Genomic DNA, 18,769 nt, shown 5'->3' on the forward strand with positions numbered 1-18,769 from the left:
ATTGACTGAACAACCAGCACTGGCGGTGCCAGGGCTTGAGGCAGCTCAGGCTCCGTCAAGGCAATGAAGTCCCATGCCGTGGAGAACGTCTCCGGAGTGGAGGGCACAATAAGCTCAACCACGGCGCGTGCCGGGGAGCTGGTAGGCACTGGACTTGACGGCTCTTGCGAGGCCGGAATCAACGGTACAGAGGATGTCGGTGCCGTGGCAGTTGTCAGTGCTGGGAGGTCCAACTTAGCTAAGCGCTCAGACTGCGGCGGAGATACAGTAGCTGCAGGAGGCTTATGCTTCTTGCTCGTTGGTGTGAGAGAGCGGTGCCGGGCAGGAGCTTGGGCCGGTGATGGCTGATGTCGAGGAGCCTTCACTGTTGGCGCGCGCTCCGGTGCAGAAGAGGCATTTGTTCCCGGTGCCGCAGGCAGTGCCAAAGATGGAGGAGTCAGCGCTGCCTCCATCAAGAGTTGCTTCAGGCGAATGTCCAGCTCTTTTTTAGTCCGAGGCTTGAAAGCCTTACAGATGCGGGACTTGTCTGTGAGATGAGATTCACCCAAACACTTGAGACAGGAGTCGTGAGGGTCTACTGTGGGCATCGGCCTATGACAGGCTGAGCACGGTTTGAAGCCCAGTGAACCGGGCATGGGCCCCGGTACCGGGTGAGGGGAAGGGGCTAACCCCCGATCCCTCTTAACTATATACAATAACTACTACAGAACTAATAACTAACACTAACTATACTTGTAGGAAAACAAACTATATACACAATACAATAGAAACGAGTGAATTGCTAGGGAGGTGGAGGTCAGCTAAGCTGCGCTCCACTGTTCCAACAACCAACACGGGTGGTAAGAAGGAACTGAGGAGCGGAGGGGCCGGAAGGGGTATATATCCGGCACCATAGCGGCGCCACTCCAGGGGGCGCCCTGCCGGCCCACTGAGTGTTGCGAAAATCTCCGACGAACGTGCATGCGGCGCGCGCGCACCTAACCGGAATGGATATGAGCAAGCACTCGAAGAAGAATTTATAATTTGGCCTAATTCTGATGGATTTTCACTATCATGGCAAAAGACACATCCATGATACCAAGGGAACACCTTACCAAATGTCAAATCCCTGCTCTGAAGCAAGGGGGAGCTAGACTTGTTAATCTAAAAGATTGTTAGAATTTTTTTAATATGGAAAAACAATGTACTAAATCACTTGCCTCATTCTTGGAAATGGCTGAACTATTTTGGTGGAAAGCTTAACAACAGATTGGCCTAAGGCAAGCACTCACCATGGAAAATTCAGCCCAAATGGCTAGAGTTTGGCAAAGTTATAAGCAATTGAAAACAGGGTCTTCTAATGGGAAGCATCAGGCGACTTTATTAAGCAGCTTTCAGTCCTGGCTCCAGTGATGATGTTACCAGACTAGAAATCTCATACACTTTTCTTAATCCTCCCTCATGAAGAAGTGTAGTAGCAAAATCCATCTGGCATGTAAACCTAATGTAAGATTATGTTTTGTTTGAAGGCCTCTAACTATGCCAATGCACAATAGAGCTGAGTGAATAATTGAAAACAAAACAAAAACCCAAGTGTAATGATTTTTTCTGTTTCATTTTTAGGTGGTTTCCCTCCTGATTTGTTTTGTTAAAATAAATATAGTTAAATTTCTAAACAAAATATTTTGAAACACAAAGTTGAAACACTTGGTTTCAAAGTGGCCAATACATTTTTTAGCAAATGCTCCAGAAATGCATTTTTTTCAGCTAATTTATTTCCCCAAAATATGTCATTCAGCTCTACTACATAATGAGATGAGTTAAGAATAGGATTTACTGCAAATCTGATGAAAGGAGGAAGTGTAATTTGTTTGTCAGTAATTGACCTGACATCACATATTTCTTCACACTGTATGGTTCAACGATAAGTATTAGATATGGTGGCTTCCACATTATTCATTATTATTATTATTATTTATTTATTGCTGAGAGGACAATGCAATTTTTCCCCATTAAATTAATATTTTTTCACATTTATTTTTCAATGAATTGGCTTCAGCTGCCATTTGTACATTCCAGTGACTGGGACTCTCAGAAACAAGTGGACCAGGAAAGTGAATTTCAAGGGTGAATGGAAGAGTATTCACAGGAACAGAAGTTTAAATTCACGCCTACCGACATTTGTGCTAGAAGTGCTTGCTCTATTCTTTCAAGGAAGGTAACAGAAATAATGCCAAGTGACTATGTGACCAACACATTTACGTAACACTGCTCAACTGCTGTTCACAAACTATCAGGTGTCAAACAAAATTCGTATCTGTCGAAGAAAATCCACTGTAGTAAACTGCAATTGGCTCAAAGATATTCCTTGAGCAGGAAAAGAAATTTCACTTGAATAAATTATTTGTGGTGAATTATTCACTTAGCTGTAGCTATTATAATTAAATTATGGTTTCATATGTAACATTCATGAGAAATTGCTCCATTCTGTATTTACTCATCATTTCATTTATCATGACTGAAAGCACTGATTACATATATACATTAGCTGGATGTTTTCCACTGAGATGCTGCAAAAAAACAAAAAAGAAAAAAAATTTGCTGAGAGATTGAATCAGGAAACAGATACTTCCGAATTAACAAACAGGCAGAGTGGTTGGGATGGTGCATAAATCCAGAAGTATTTTAAGTAGTGACGAATTTTCACTGCCCTTCCAAGTGAACCATCTTATTTAGTGTCTTTTGATTTGTGACTTAGAAGTAAACAAGGGTGTTGTAAATAAATCCTTCTCTTGAGCAGCTGAATTTATGGGTTTTATGGTGTGGTCCTTGCTTGAGCATTCATATGAAAACACACCTTGGTTAACATCTCACAGAGTCAGAGTATGTGCGCTGACACAATGGTGACATGACGAAAATACCATATCACATGGCTACTGAGGCTCACTGTGCATGCAGTCAACTGTGGGAGCAGCAGAGCAATCGGGACAATGGCCATGGAAGATCAGAGCAATTGCATATGGAGGGACAGAGATGTGAGATGCAGGAAACTGGAGATCAAAATTTGATTACATCTCTGGAAAAAGGCTGTCAGGTCCTCCTGTCCCAGAGAAGGAAACCCTGGAGAAATGGGAACTCCTCACACACACATCAGAGAAAATCTCGGTTTCAGGACCATCAACTCTATGCCCAACCCTTAGCATCTGAGTGCTCAAGTCATTGCAAGGTGAGGAATGGCATAATTCATACAACTGTGCAGTTTCAGTTCACAAGAGCTCATGCAAATCTTTTCTTCTGCTTCGGTTTGTGTGGCCTTATCCCCCTCTGAGTTCTGGTTTCCTATGAACTCAATAACTCAAAGTGAAACCCAGTCAAAACCAATGTGTTTTGCCTGGTTTCAGGTTGAAATCACTGGGTTTCACAGGGTGTTCATTTGTAACCATAAACTGACCCAGGTGCACTCAAAGCTTTGCCCAAGAGTGTGAAAAACTAGCAAACTTTTCAGCATAACTGGTCCAAAACATTGGGATTGTCACAAAACCCCAAACCAGACATCAGTGGTTATACTTCAAAGATCTCTCGCAGCTCTCACCAAAGGAGGGCTATTCTAAAGGCCTCCTCTTACTTGTGCTCAGGGTGTCAGATGAGAAAATCTGGGAGGATTGCCAGGAGTTCAGCCCCACAAGATTCCCACAGTGGCCAGCACCAGCTGCTTCAGGGGAAGGTGCAAGAAACCTGGTAAATAGCCAGTTTGGGGATAACCTTCCACCCGTAGCATTTAGTTGGGTTATGCCCTGAAGCCAGATGGTTTATATCCCTTCCCAAACACTTTGTTTTTTTTTTAAAGTGCTTATTTGGGCATTCTTGTTCTCCCTATAAATGTCAAACCCTGCTAAGCTCTTGGCCTCACTGAAATTCTGTGCCAGTGAGTTGCAAAGGCTAACTGTGAACTGTGTGGAGGAAGAAAGTCCTTTGCTCAGGTTTGAGTTACAATGCTGACATTGCTTTTATAAAGGATTATTATTGCTTGGTCTCTCTTTAACGTTCTGCCCAATTATCACATTGCTGTACCAGGTCACAGCCATGGGGGGTGATGGTCCCTACACAAGTAGGATGTCTGGCAAGCCAAATACAGGTGTGCCCTGGAAAAGAGCTATCCCTGGTTTATGGACTGGAAGGAAAGAGTAAAGTGGTAACAATTACAGCTCCAGGACCGACTTCACCTCCCAAGGACTTTATTCACCAGCATTCTCTCTCTCTTTCTCTCTATTTTAAGTATGATTTTGGCTGTGATGTCCCTGAATGGAAACTCCTGCACATTACAGGGTTTTTCGCAGTTAAACGTGCTTCCCCTAGTGCTGGATGCCTTCTGAGCAGCCAGTTTCAGTGGGAGTTGAGGGCACTTAGCAACTCTCATGAGATGCTCAGGATCTTGCAATTTTAGGCCCAGCATTTGTCTTCACCTTTTCAGTCGACACACTATCAAATACACCAGGTTGTGCAGTTGGCTTCGTGAAAGGTCATTCCAGCCAGAAGCAGAGGGCCATGTATTACACAAGAATTTAGAGGTTCCTGAAGTTCAGCTAAGGTTAAGAGGTACATCTGAACTCCTGGATTTTTATCCAAATTACAGATCCCTGACTTTGGAAGAACCGTGCTGCAGGGGACTTGGAGTAGAGTTGTAGTGAGAGTTTTCTTAGAACACCCACAAGGGCTGAGACTATGATAGTTATATTGACTCCCTCTTAGCATAGCGTCTGAGTATTTCACAATCTTTCTATGTAATTTTCCCCTCACAACACTCCCATGAGGTAGGCAAGTGCTTCTATCTTCATTTTGCCAATGGGGAAATGCAGCACAGACAAGTGACTTGTCCAAGGTCACATAGGAAGACTGTGGCAGAACGGGGAACTGAACACAGGTTTCCCAAGTCCCAGGCTATCACCTACTCACTGTACTATCCTTATTCTCACTCCTTGTAGTAGGCTGGTAGAGGATGTGGACCAGAATCTGTGGAACGTTTTCAAAAAATAATTGCTTGTATATGTAACCTATACATGTGGGGATCTGTCCATTCATAGAGCTGGTCCACATAAGAGTCTACTATAGCCGGCAGATAATGGAGTTTCTCCTTTGGTTCAAATAGTTGAAATTAGTGTCTTTAGTGCTGTAGGTTCAAACAGCACCGATAGTTCAAGTGGGGTGGATTACACAGAAATTTGCAGTCATTTAGTTAATTTACTCTCTAGATTTATTGTCTCAGTGTGAGCATTTTATATCCCCAGCCATACATCAAAATGAGTTTACTACCCCAGACAATTACAGTAAAACTAGTAGCTGAAAGCCCAGGCTGTCACAAAGGTCTGGCAGTTGGGCCAAGTAATCCGCCATCTGTGCAGTCTCCCTTATACAAGCAATGAAACTGTTGCATGCAAATTAGCTGAAGAGTAAGAGTGGTGATTGGTTGACTTATCTCTGATCTCACAATGGGCTAGGACTCTTGGCATGGCATAGATACATGGCTTTCTGTAGCTGTACACTGCACAGTGTAATTCAGAAAGTCAAACGGCTGAGAGCCACTGGATGATAACAGACAATCCAGTGACAATTGAACCTGATGATATGCTAAACAGAAAGGGGTCTCGGTGATACTTGTAGCTGTTTCCATCCCTTCACACTGACTCAGCTGATATTTTAGGCTTCAGAATGACACCGAGACAAAGTGACAATCCTGAAATTTTATTCTAGCTATCCAAGCCTCTATGATGTTCTTCCCCTCCAAATCTGACATTTCCAACATAGTCTACTTATTTTATAATTTGAATTTTTATCCCTAATCACGGGATAAAACTATTACCACAATTATGTACATGGATTTTGGAGAGACTTGAGAATTCAGCTTTAATCCGAAATTCTGTTGAAATCTTAACTATGGAGCGACCACTGCTTACTGCATAATATCAGACTCCTACAGAGAAGCAGCTCTGCTGGGCAGCAGCGTTGCTACATGACACACTGTGAAGTGACTCGCATTAAAAGATGGCATGAAACCTATATTATAGGGAGGAGAAGGTGATGTTTAAACACTGAATTTTGATTCTATGACAATTAGTAATAATGCGTGTGCGCACACACACACACGAAAAGGAAAGCCAGAGATGCCTCTCACAGAAAGTTTAACCACACGTTTAGGATCCAAGATGAAGTACCGATCTTATTCTTCAGCTCTATGTGGTTGTAGATAATGCTCTTATTTCTGAAAGCTGACAGCCTGGGATCGATGACTGTTTAAACTGATTAGATATGCCCCCACCACAGACTATGCTACAAAAGATGAAAGCCCTTTTCAGATGCATGCCAGTGGTACCCAACTAAACGAATAAAAGCTGGCCTTAAAACAAACAACATATTCTTGGACATATATCTTAAGACTGCTTCAAAGTGAAAGGTCTTACAACTGCCACTTCTTGTTTTGTTGCTTAAAGAGTTTAAAGCAACATGTAACTTTAGCCCAGACCTTTATAACATTCTTATGACTTAAAAGAAAATCTTTTATGGCGAGCTAAAGGAGGGAAAGCGCTCTCGGGGAGGCCAGAAAAAGCGTTTCAAGAACTCCTTCAAGTTATCTTTGGGATATTGACCCAGAGTTTTAAGAAGATGTTGCTCATGATAATTCTACTTGGTGAAGCCTCATCCATACTGGAGCTGTAGTCTATGAGCAGAGGAGAACTACAGAGGCAGAACAGAAGCGCCAGCAGAGTAAATCTTGCAACAGCAACACGTCCATTGTTAATCAAGTAATCCATAGAGGCAACTCTTGGACAGTGCCCCACAGAGCTGAAAGCTCAAATTGGGCTGAAAAGCCACTTACGTGTTCACAGAAGCCAAATCAACCAGTGATGTCCTGGACGTTGTTCGAACTTGAGAGATAAACAACATGACTTTAAAAAAAAAAAACCCCAACAAATGTCGCAGTTAAGAATGTTATTTCCTGAACTCACATAAATGCACTGCAAGAGACCCCTACACCAAGTCAAACATACTGATCTGCGAGAAAAGTAGGAAGAGTGCATATGGTTGTACATGAAGCACACACAGGTATGAAGAGCCATATCATTTTCCTAAGTGAAAAATGAAGAATTCACAGTGAAACAGGACACGGCCCTTCTTTGCATTTCACACCTAGGCCTCCCATTCTGCTAATTTACTTTGAGACAAAGGAAGTACCGCCTTCCATTTGCATGCATTCCAGAAAGGCTGGGAACTAATGAGCTGCAGACGTCCCCACCAGATTTCTGACCAGGACTTTGGAATAGCCAAAGAAAGGAAAGACTCCTCCAACTCAGAGATCTCACCTTGGATGTGTAAAATACACCTATTGGGGAAATTCACCCCCTTGCCATACCAAAGGCCAGCACACGGCCTGTTCAACACACGTCCCAGTAAGTTCTTTGTTGATAAATTGTATATCAATTACTTGACACATGTTGGTTTGTTATGAAATATACTCAAGAGATCAAATAACCAATGTAATTCAGGTGTATTGTTATAAGCCAATAATACAGGAAGAGGTTCTATAAGATACCGATCTCTGAGAAGCCACCTCATGCAGCATTGTTACATTCTCCTTATGCAAAAGGTGTGCTCTCAAAGTTACAGCTCTAAAGCCACCCTTTTATACCCTACCTGTTTACAAGTAAAAGATACAGGGTATGTCATCTGAAACTAGATTTGACCAATCAGCTTTATAGCTTGTTTTTCTGGTACCACTATTTATTAGAAATGTTACTAACTTAACAGTGTTTTAATCACATGAACAATCATTTTTTTTACACAAGTATTTCCAATGATCGGAATAGTACATATACGTGTACATATGTGCATGTATATATCTCTGTGTGCCTGTGCATATAACATGTGTACAGGTGCTTGTGGATAGACGTGTGCAAATGCATATACTTGTAAATGTATGCACCTCTGTGTGCATGTACGCGTGTGAATACATAAACATACATGTACGCCTTGCTAAATGAAAGTCCTACATCTAAGAAACAAGACTGTAAGTCACATTTAGGGGATGGGGAACTATATTTTGGATTATAGTGCTAAGAAAAGGATTTAGGGGTCATGATGGAGAACCAGCTGAACAGGAGCTCCCAGTGTGATGCGGCAGCTAAACAAGCAAATGCAAGCCTTGACTGTATAAGCAGGGGAATATCTAGTACAAGAAATCTGAACTCAAAGTTCAGACAAGAAATAATGTGGACATTTTAAACAGTAATTAACCATTGGAACAACTTAGCTAGGAACCCTGGGGTCTCAAAATTCCTTGGAGTTCTTCAATCAAGATTGGGTGTCTCTTTCTAAAAGAGATGCACTAGCTCAACCAGAAGTTATGAACTTGACGCAGGAAACACTGGGTGAAATTCTATGGTCTGTTGTATGCAGGAGGTCAGATTAGATGATCATAATAGCTTCCGTTGGCCTTAAAATAAAATCTGTGAATGTGCACTAGGAAGATTTTATCAGCATGAGTTTGGGATGTTCACACTACGCTCATGAGTTCTTCCCACACTTACTACTTTGTCTTCTCTACTTACCAAAAGGCATTCTCTCTATCTCTCTCCTTCCTCCAATTCTGTCCATCCCCCCTTCCCTTTTTTCAATCCCTATGGTCTTTCTTCCTCCTTCCCCAAAATCCCTTCCAATCGCTACTCCTACCCAATCCACTCCTGTTTATTGCCCCCTCCACAGGGTTTACAAGGGAGACTCCTCTGGCTGTGGTAGTGTGCTACTCTTGGTGCACTCTCTCTTTACGAGTAAGTGGGCTCTGTTGTTCCTGGCCCTATTGGGTGTGATGCATCCCTCAACCCCGTGGCCTTACTGAATACACCATGAGGAGAGGGAGGAGGAGAGAGCTTTCATAGGGAGAGGGATAGCTCAGTGGTTTGAACATTGGCCTGCTAAACCCAACGTTGTGAGCTCAATCCTTGAGGGGGCCACTTAGGGATCTGGAGCAAAATCAGTACTCGGACCTGCTAGTCAAGGCAGGAGGCTGGACTCAATGACCTTTCAGGGTCCTTTCCAGTTCTACTGAATAGGTATATCTCCATATATTTATGTTTTATCTTCAACTGCTGTTTTGAAGGGAAGGAGGCTAAGAAAGCCAAAGGTTCAGGCCCATGATGCACAGCAATCACAAGGAGCTCATAGGGAGAGAAGAATTGGTGTTAAGGACCCGCTTCATCAAAGCACGTGCTTGATTTTATACAACATAAAACAGTATTTTTTAGTTTAGAAGGTAAAAGGGAGGAAAAGCTTTCTGAGCGATAAAGCACTGCAGAAAACAAATGTCAACACTGCAGGAATCAGCCTCTCAGAACTGGTCAGGCGTATGTTTATACACTATACCAGTGCTCATATACCCTCCCTCTCTGCCCGGAACAGACACATACTGACAATCCAGCAGCCCAAGATCAGTTCCTATTGCTATCTAAGACATACTGTTAAAGAGAGACCCTTCTGTTTCCTGTTTCTCATATAGCAATGACATCACTGGTTAATAACTCAAAGAACAGTAACCATACTTCAAAGCATCATTGGACGTTCTCATTAAGATTCTATAGGATTTGATTTTCCGCAACTCCAGCCCTGCCAAAGCCATGTTAAAAATAGGCTTGGTAATACTTTTCACATTTGTAGGCTGTCATGAACAGTTAACAGGAAACAAGTCATTCAAATGCACATAACTTTATAATTAAGGCAGTTCACTTTATAAGCCCCATTTTTCACAGAAACAGTGACTTTTAATAAAGCTAAGTAGAGCTGTGGGGGGAACTCTGTGGTTTCTGCCAGCAGGCTTTGTGTGAACATTTTCATTCCTGATCCCTCAGCACATACAGACCACGGTCATCACTCAGAATATTTATTTCCTCCTTAAGAGGCAGGCTGGTCCAGAGATTGGGACACTGGGCAATGAGTCAGGAAACCTGGTTCTAGTCCTGGCTTTTCTTTGCTGTGCCAGTTTGCCCATCCCAACTCAGTTCAATTCCCAACTCTGCCCCAGACTCCCTGTGCGACCTTGGGTAAGTCACCTAGTTTCCATGTCGCAGTTCCTCGTCTGTAACACAGGAACAGTAGAACCTCCCTACCTCACAGGGGCCATTAAAAATTGTGAGGCACTCAGACTCTACAGTCATGAGGGTCATAGATTTAGTTATGCACAGCACCTAGCACAATGGGGCCCCATGTTTGATTGTTGGCCTACTCGTAATGACATAGATTAACTAATACAATAGGTTATGAAACCTCCCCACATATGCACTGGGGTGCTGAACTAAGAGTTGTATTAAAAACAGCGTGTGAGAAATCACACAAGAGGAACGCAAAATATTGAAAAGCCAAACAGCAGGAAAGGATGCTATGGAAGTGACTGATTACAGCTGACTTGACTCTCCGGATCCCCCCTTTCAGCCTGCTGTGTTTATTCTTTTAAGTGCGGGAGATGAGCTGAAGTGGATTCCCTCAGGAGAGTGATGTCCACACCCTCCAGGCTGCACAGCAAAACTTGGTCACCGGCTTACTGAAGGCCATGTCCAAAGACCACTGTCGTCAGCAACGATGGACTGCGGAATGGCATGATAGCAGAACACCTAAAAAGAGCAGAGATACTTGGTGGGCTCTGAGTACTGTATGAGCTTTAAATGAAACCAGGACTCTGGGCTTTGCAAGTCATTGGGGCCAGATTAAAGTTGATTCACCACCTTGCAGACAAAAAGCATAAAGAACTCAGGGCAGGTGCAATACATTTTTGGTTGCTCAGGCCACGGAGGAGGCAGGACTCCTGAATTCTGCACAAGCAGCAAGTGATGGGGAACCTATTAAAAAGTAACTAAAAAGTCAGGCTTTTTGCTTACAGGAGCATATATGGATTTGGGATAAACATGGGAGAAGGTTGAGCAAACTGTGCGGCAGATGGAAATGTTTTTGTATGTTTCACACAGCTAAACGCTGAATAGAGTGATGATCTGGAATCTGACAGCCCAGTGTACTAGGTGTAAGGTTTGATCCACACCCCCTCAAAGTCAGTGGGAGTTCTATGCACTGCAATAGACAAAGACTCTAATACTCTAGGAATGACCAGCCCACAGAGAGGGACTGACCAATACTAGTGACAGGAGTCAGACATCACATTAAGGTCATGATTCACTCAAAAAATGTAATTTCATTAGTCATTGCCTCTGATTACATTATAATGTAGTAACCACCACCTTTGGGATGAATGGCCAGCTGAGGTTAACAGCTCACAGCTGCACTACAATAATCCACTCCTCCCACAAGGTCATTAATTCGGAGGACATATCCTTCACCTTCATGGTTATTGCTTAGCTAGAGGAAGACAGATTTAAATTGGCATGTACCACACAGAGAGCAGTAGCAAACCTAAGAATTAATATAATTGTTTTTACTATGGATGTAGAGGACACCTAGGTATGCCAATAGAAGAAATCATGTTCTCAACATCTGGAGTTTACACTATCCAGTCTGTAATAATGTATTAATGCATAGCATGTGTACGTCTCATTGCAGAGCAATACTAAAATGTTGTGGAAAGAGGAATAGTTCTAGCTAGCTAGCTAGCTTCATCTAGGTTGGAAGACCGCCACTCATCTGAATATCTCCAAAATCACAACAGACCATTGGTTAATTACCCTCCCTACTTCCCCCAAGGCTATGCTTTTCTTTTCTTTTTAATATACTTCTTTTCTCTAGTTGCTCACTCAGGCTCAGATTTAGAAAACATCCCTATTCAGGAGATTGAGAAAAATGGGACAATTCACCCCTCTCAGAGGTACTGTTTCAAGCTGTCTGCAGACTCAGCCAGACTCTGCATCGGTTACACTTGGTTCACATTTTAAAGTTTTTTTTGAGGGGGGGAGGGGGGCGCAACCGTTTGCAAAAAACTTAACTTTTTGTTAAATGAAATCTGAGATTAGATGTAACCATCTGATTCCAGGAGCTGGTGCTCAAAAACCTATAGTGCCTATGCTTTAATCCGGCCTTATTAAAATCAGTGGGGCCTTAAGCACATATTTAAAGTGTTTAAAGCAAGCGATTAAGTTCTCTCCTGAATCTGGCCCTTAAAATCAATCTGATAAATGCTGGTTCCTTGGAGTGTGCACACACTACCACCTCATGTTAAGACCAGAGTACTCATTTTCTACTGATTTTAACAGGAATAGAGGGTATTCAGGACTTCATATGATCAGACTCTGAGGACACAGTCAACGAGTCTGATTCTGATTCTGTGCATCACCGATGTAATTCCTTTGATTCTAATAGAGTTTCTCTTGATTTATGCCAGCATGATCAGAGAATCAGGCACACAGACTAATGTGGGCTGGAGTCTGGTAAAATCAGAGTTCAGTGTGTTAGTCAAACATGTGGATGGGTAAAACCAAAGCTATTGTGGTCTCACATAAACCAGTCACAGCTTCCACATTTCAGTTTTTGCTTTTATTGTACAGAAGAGAAATAATCATTAAACATTTGCAGAAGCTCTCAAGCTCTGTAGAGAGAATTGTGAACAAGTAGCTCCACTCATTAGAATATCGTTTCCTCCTGAGTGACTGAAATACCCATGTTCCTTTACATCAAAGGAAACACATGCAGCATGTGATGCAGCAGCTGTTCTGGTGCTGTTATTCCCTATCTTTGTAGCAAGAGCAACGGAAGCAGTTTTGCAAAACTTTGCTAGATTATTGCTCTATCAGTTATTTTTAGCCTTCAAACTGCTGTGACTTACACATCATTGCCTTTCATTTGATTTTTTTTCCCTGCAGGCTTTTAAAAAAATTATTATTCTATAACTTATAAAAGCCTGGTGTCCACAATCTCTCTCTCTCTCCACCATCCTACACTGCCATTCAGCCCATCACTTAAATATTAAAAGCAGCTGATTAGATTTATTCAGCTTTGGGTTTGGATTTCAAACCTGCCAGAGTTCAGGAGAGAGCACACCTGAGTAAGAAACAGTTCCTGCTCCAAAAAGCTTATAGTCCTACTAAACCAAGGGCGGGAGAAAGGAAGTATGATATCCCCATTTTACAGATGGAGAATTGAGGCACAGAGAGATTAAGGACCAGATTTTAAAAGGCACTTAGGTGTCTAGTGGGATCTTTCATTGATTGCAATGGGTGATAGGTGCCTAGATGCTTTTGAAAATGCCACAAAGTGCTAAAATACCTTTAAAAAGCTGGGCGTAAGTGACTTCCCCAAGGTCAAACACAAACCTCCTGAGCCCCATCCACTGCCTTAACCTTAAAGACTTTATTTAAAAAACAAACAAACCACCACTTTGTTGCCAAAACTTTAAAAAGTCAAGAGCTCCTGTTAGTGCATTACCCTGAAACACACAAGTAATGCAGAGGCAGCCATTCAGCAGAACAAAGCTTATTTCTACAGCTGGAATGATACCATAGATGACACTTCTGACAAGGAAGTAAACAGGAAAAGCTGAGTTGGCTTAAGCTCCATAAGAAACAGGGAGGGGAAAAAATTGTTTACTAAATGGAAAAGGACAAAGCAGGTACAGAACTGAATGTTATTTTCAACCCTTGCAAAAGGGAATAAGACAGAATGGAGAGGAAAGACACAACACTTAAAAACCACTTTCAAGAAACACTTAGTGTCTCTTCTAAAATGGAAGTACAGTCTTATCCTGCCGTTCACACCAGTCGTGGAGAGGAAGCAGGGCTGGATTCATAAATGTTTCTTTGGTTTGAAATTTTTTAAAAGCTCTTGATAGTTTTTCTAGGCCTGAACCAACCCAAAGCTTCCCTCCACTCAGAGGATGTTTAGATTCACCTCTCCAGCTGAACATTGCAGCTCTGGCTCATGCTTCATTTTACTGACTGTCTCTGTTAGCTCAGATATCTAGCGTGAATTAAAGCAGGAGCTGACACAGAGATGGAGGAGATTTATTAGGTAATCTAGGGTCTACAACCCTTATCAACGTGCATGGTAATTACTGACCCGAGCAAATCTATGGATTTCAGTAGGGTCTATTCATTGGAGCAATGGTGGCAGGATTCTTTCCCCTTTCAATTCAACACTAGGGGTATGTCTACACAGCTAGTCTACCCAAGCTAGCTGGAATCCAGTTGGTGCAGATAACAGTACATGCTGGACTTGTATTACCCACACTGAAACCTGCACTGCATTGTCATTGCTTCTGTTTTTACCTGTGCTAACTGGATGGAAGCTAGCTCAGGTAAGCAGCCTGCACAGAGGTTTTGCTATGTAGATGTACCCTCAATGAACTAGTGCTTTTTGAACGGAGCCCAAGCCTCTTCTTCTAAAACCATAATCATATCTGTTCACCGGCAGAAGCTTAATCTTTATTATTTTAACTACAGATTCCACATTACATTTTTCCCCTTCTTGTTACAGCAGAACTGAGGCAGAAAGATGCAGTGACCCTTCAGACTGGCTCATCTATTGTGAGCATCACAAAACTAGGGCTCTGTTCAACAAGGAGCAAGCTGCCTCCAACCAAAAAGTGAGCTGATTATAAAATGCACCCTCATATTCTATCCAGAGTTCACACATGGGATGAAAAGTCTTGCACCATGATAATGTCAGATCATTATCACATTGTTTTGACTTAGTAGAAAAATATTAATTAATGCTCTTTATAACTGGCCACCCCAAACTCATCTGAAATCACAGGCCCTGCACCCGCATGTTACAGCAAATGCAGAAGAGCTCCCATTGATGTGAGTGGAGCAGAACTTACGATGCCCATTTAAAAAAAAAGAAATCTTCTACTTCAATTTAACTTGGTACTGCTTTGTGAGTTGATATAGAAGAGATTATTTTAACTGTTTTTTCCTAAACCGCATGCAAATGGAGGAGGAGGGGACTATCTCTGACCTTTCAAGGGAAGTTTAATAGTAATGTTTTTAGTCTCCATAAATTTTTGGGTGTCATTTGCTAGGAAAAACCAGGGGAAATAGTCTATCCATATGAAAACAATAATCTTGTAATATTTATTGTCTGGGATTGAAATGTTTCAAATATTCAAAGCAATAAAACGTCAGGAAAAGCTAGACTTCCTGATGTAAAAAAGGCCATAAATTTCTCCTTTCATAAGACACAAGAAGGGGGAAAAAATCAATGTGATATTTTATGTGAAAGCAAGAAAGAAAAAACTTAAATCTCAGTTAAAGCAGTATAAAGCCCCCAGAGGGCACAATCGACTTACCTTTGGGAGTCTGAAGGAAGCAAATGGCAGCCAAGTGCACAATTCTTGTATAATAAAATATAAGGAAATTTCAAATACAATATCAGTAAGCAATGAGGTATTTCTATAGTGTCCAAATCTGACAACTCTTTTAGAAATACGGGTATTGTAAAAATATCTACTTCAATGCAGAAACCGGGAACTTATTCCCAGCCGTTTGATATCTTTGCTATTCAAACAACATTTTATTAGTTTCTTTAAAAATAAATAAGTCAATATTTCACTGACAAATTTAACTCTGCAAATACAGGTCAAATTAAATATATTCCATGTATTGCAGAGACGGGATAAATCAAAATGGTTGCCAAAACTGGGTAGTTTTGTTTTGTTTTTGCAAAATCAGGGCTAGTTTGTGTGTTTTGGTTTCAGTCTTCTAGCAAGATGGAGTATTTCTTTCTAATTTTCTAAGTCTCTGCTGCTTACTTGTGAATCAAATAGCAACCATATTCTTCTTTACTCTTCGAGCTATTCTTGCCTTGCCTCTAGGATTACCAGAAAAATACAGTAAGATCAACAAAACGCAGACACCACCATACCAGAGCCCGCACAAAACAAACCTCAGCAATGTACCAATTGCAATAATATCATGCACAAACCCGATCTCAACTGGGTAAAATGCACATACAAATTGCAATGGCAAAAACTGAAAAGGTTTGGAATTTGGACTAGTATCCAAAAGTTTGGCAGTTTACCCAAATTCTATTCTGCCGTAACATTTGGAGGATTACAACCTGCTCTCTCACCTTTAATCTCCAGAGATCCTCGTTCCACCATTATGAACAGCCAATTCCTTCCTCCCTCTTACTTAGCATTTGCATTATGGTAGTACACATCGGTCAGATCAGGGGCATATTAAGGCAGGCACTGTGCATACACATAGTAAATGAGAGTCGCCCTGCTCCATAAAACTTACAATTTGAATACTCAAGGAAGTATTGTCATCCCATTTTACCGATGGTGAATTGAAGCACAGAGAGAGTAAATGATTTTCCCAAGGTTACACAGGAAGTCTGTGGCAGAGCTGGGAACTGACTCGAGTCTCAGGTCAGAGTCTTGACCACAGACCTTACACATAGCTCCCTCTTTCTTACCAATAGTTCTTTTCAGGAGATGGTTGGCAAGCCCATTCTTCCTTGGATGTCTTTGGAGGAAGGGAGTGATAAGAATAAAACAGGCCTATTTCTCCTTTTATGATCTCTGTGGAGCACCTATACCCATTCTTCTCTAGAGGAAGAGGACACCTCTCCACTTGCTCCCCCTGAGCATCCAGAGGGCCTCTGCCTTCTTCCTGTTCCTAGGTGGGTTTGACACACGGAAGGTTCATGGTGGTTTTGTTCAGGACATGGCAGCTCAGCAGGTCTGACAAGGTTAGATCACTGCTCCTGCTCCACTATGCAATGAAATGTGGAATCTGCTGCAGACTCTAAGTGTTCTTTTAAGATGAAATAAATTCATAACCCCTAGAGCTGCAGACGATAGTTGTTATCCACAGTATGGGGAAAAAGTACCAGATGTTGCCAAGCAGGTTGTGGGGCAACTGTCAAGAGTTGCACAGGTGGGAAACTAAGGGGAGTTAAGTTCAACAGAAGCATTAAGTCACATCCACCAGTGCACTGAAGGGAACAGGTAAAGAAGAGAAGCACCCTTCTCCCTTGTGCCAAAAGGCATCAGCATCCTCAATGGTGCCCAAAACCTAAACCAACTTCTGTCCCTTCCTGGATGCCCAAAGCATCTCGTGAAAACTGGTGCAATGCTTTTGTGTGTTGTCCAGACAAAAATACGTGGCATACTGAACATTTAGGAGCAACATAACATTAAAAACATTCCAAAACTGAGATTTGTATTGAGTTTAATATTCAAATACAAGTAGGGTGACCCAAAGAACACTAGACTGATCATGCCTAATTCTATAAAACCTCTATTCATTTGAAGCTGCAGCAAGAACGGTCCAAGTGGCACTGAATTCAGCCTTTCTGACCTGCAGCAACCAGGGTGTCTTGTCACACATTCATTAGGTCCCTACTAATGGAATTCATGCTCTCTGTGGGCCTTGTTTCTGATGTATATGTGGTAGCCTCAGGGTTGCTGTTTGTCCTGCAGAGCAGTTTTATATTTTTACTCACCTGTGTTTAAGACACAGTTGCCATCATTTGATTCAGGGTTTTGAAGAAATCATATCAGTACATGAAATGTAACAGTCTCGATGGGATTTTATTTTGCAGATTAATTAAATACTTATGGAAACGAGGATTAATAATGAACTTGGATAATTATACACTCCATCCCTATATCTCTCCCATCACTCAGTTGTCTTTCATTTCCTGCCCTGATGTGCTGGGTGCTGCTGTGTGTGGTGAACAGCAACCACATTTCACCTCAGAGATGGCTGCGTTTCATAAGCACTTGAAGTGAGTCCTGTATAAAGTTCATGTTAATCTAAGTTTGCAAAGTGATTTAGAATTCTTTGAGAATATACTTCTGTTATTAAAGTTCGGCTTGTGCTTCACTGCTTTTGCTGAATTGGAGCTTTAGTCCTGATTTGCAACACCATTGTTGTTACAGTAACAGGGTTCTCTCTAGCAAAAATTGTCAAATTCAGTTGAACTACACAAAGCTATATGGACATTCTGCAATGTGAACATAGGAATAGGGTGAAACCACCACACACATTTATATTTGTAAACTAATCTGCCTGTGGACTCACCCAGGTTTTCATTTCTTGTAGACCTATTAGCCCATTTTCTGCCCTATCCAGAACACAATAGGTTTTTAAAATTGTACTTGTAATATTCTTGCCTGCAGTCCGACCCTTGCCAGATCTCATAGGCAGGTTGTGTTCATATTTGGATGAGCAATCTTGGGGATAACACTCAGGTATTGCTGGAAGTGATGTTGATTAAATCGTTTGCAATCTTCCCTCAGAGATGGTACAGAGCCAACACCCCAGCATGATTTTAAGGGAGAGAGTACTGCAGGAGCTGCCATCTTTTGGATGATGTATAATACCTCTGTCTTTACAAGATGTGATTATTACAGAGCCCATGGCATTTATCAGGAGAGTAAGGCTTTTACCTACTGTGTCTTGGATAATTTCCAAACTGAGTAATTACATTCCTCCTACCCAATTCCCCTTGAAGTTCCAGCTGGATACTGTATTTGCCACCTCCTGTCCTAAACCATTGGGTTGAGTTGTGCACTGTTAGACGGTTGTAGTATTTCAACTACGTGGACAGGAAGGTTGACCCTGAGGTCAGGGCTCTAGCCTGGGACGTAGAAGATTCAGGTTCAGTTCACTGTTTCACCCCAGACTTCCTCTGTCATCTTGGGAAGTAACATAGGGCCAGATTTTTACATTTATTTCATTGCCTAAAGATGCAGATAGACATCTAGTGGGATTTTCAAAAATGCCTGGGTGCTTAACTCCCCTTGATTTCAGTGGAGAAAGGCTCCGGTAGTTGGGAGCTGCAAGAGCCTTTCCTCACTGCA

The 18,769-nt window shown here is 41.9% G+C and overlaps 1 protein-coding gene across 2 annotated transcripts in view; it reads right to left on the reverse strand.

Annotated features, from left to right (window-relative positions):
* The window catches only part of SUPT3H (SPT3 homolog, SAGA and STAGA complex component), a 520,171-nt gene that overhangs the window by 26,243 nt on the left and 475,159 nt on the right, over positions 1–18,769 (reverse strand). Inside the window, exon 12 of one of the 2 annotated variants that reach the window (XM_030555249.1) lies at positions 9,766–10,631. The exons of the other annotated variant lie outside the window; for it this stretch is intronic. Coding sequence (XP_030411109.1) covers positions 10,551–10,631 — 81 coding nt within the window. The 3' untranslated portion in view covers positions 9,766–10,550. Of the gene's footprint in view, positions 1–9,765; positions 10,632–18,769 lie in introns of those variants that run through there. 2 annotated transcript variants of the gene reach the window in all.

Source organism: Gopherus evgoodei, chromosome 3 (genome assembly GCF_007399415.2).
Source record: "Gopherus evgoodei ecotype Sinaloan lineage chromosome 3, rGopEvg1_v1.p, whole genome shotgun sequence".
NCBI lineage: Eukaryota > Metazoa > Chordata > Testudines > Testudinidae > Gopherus > Gopherus evgoodei.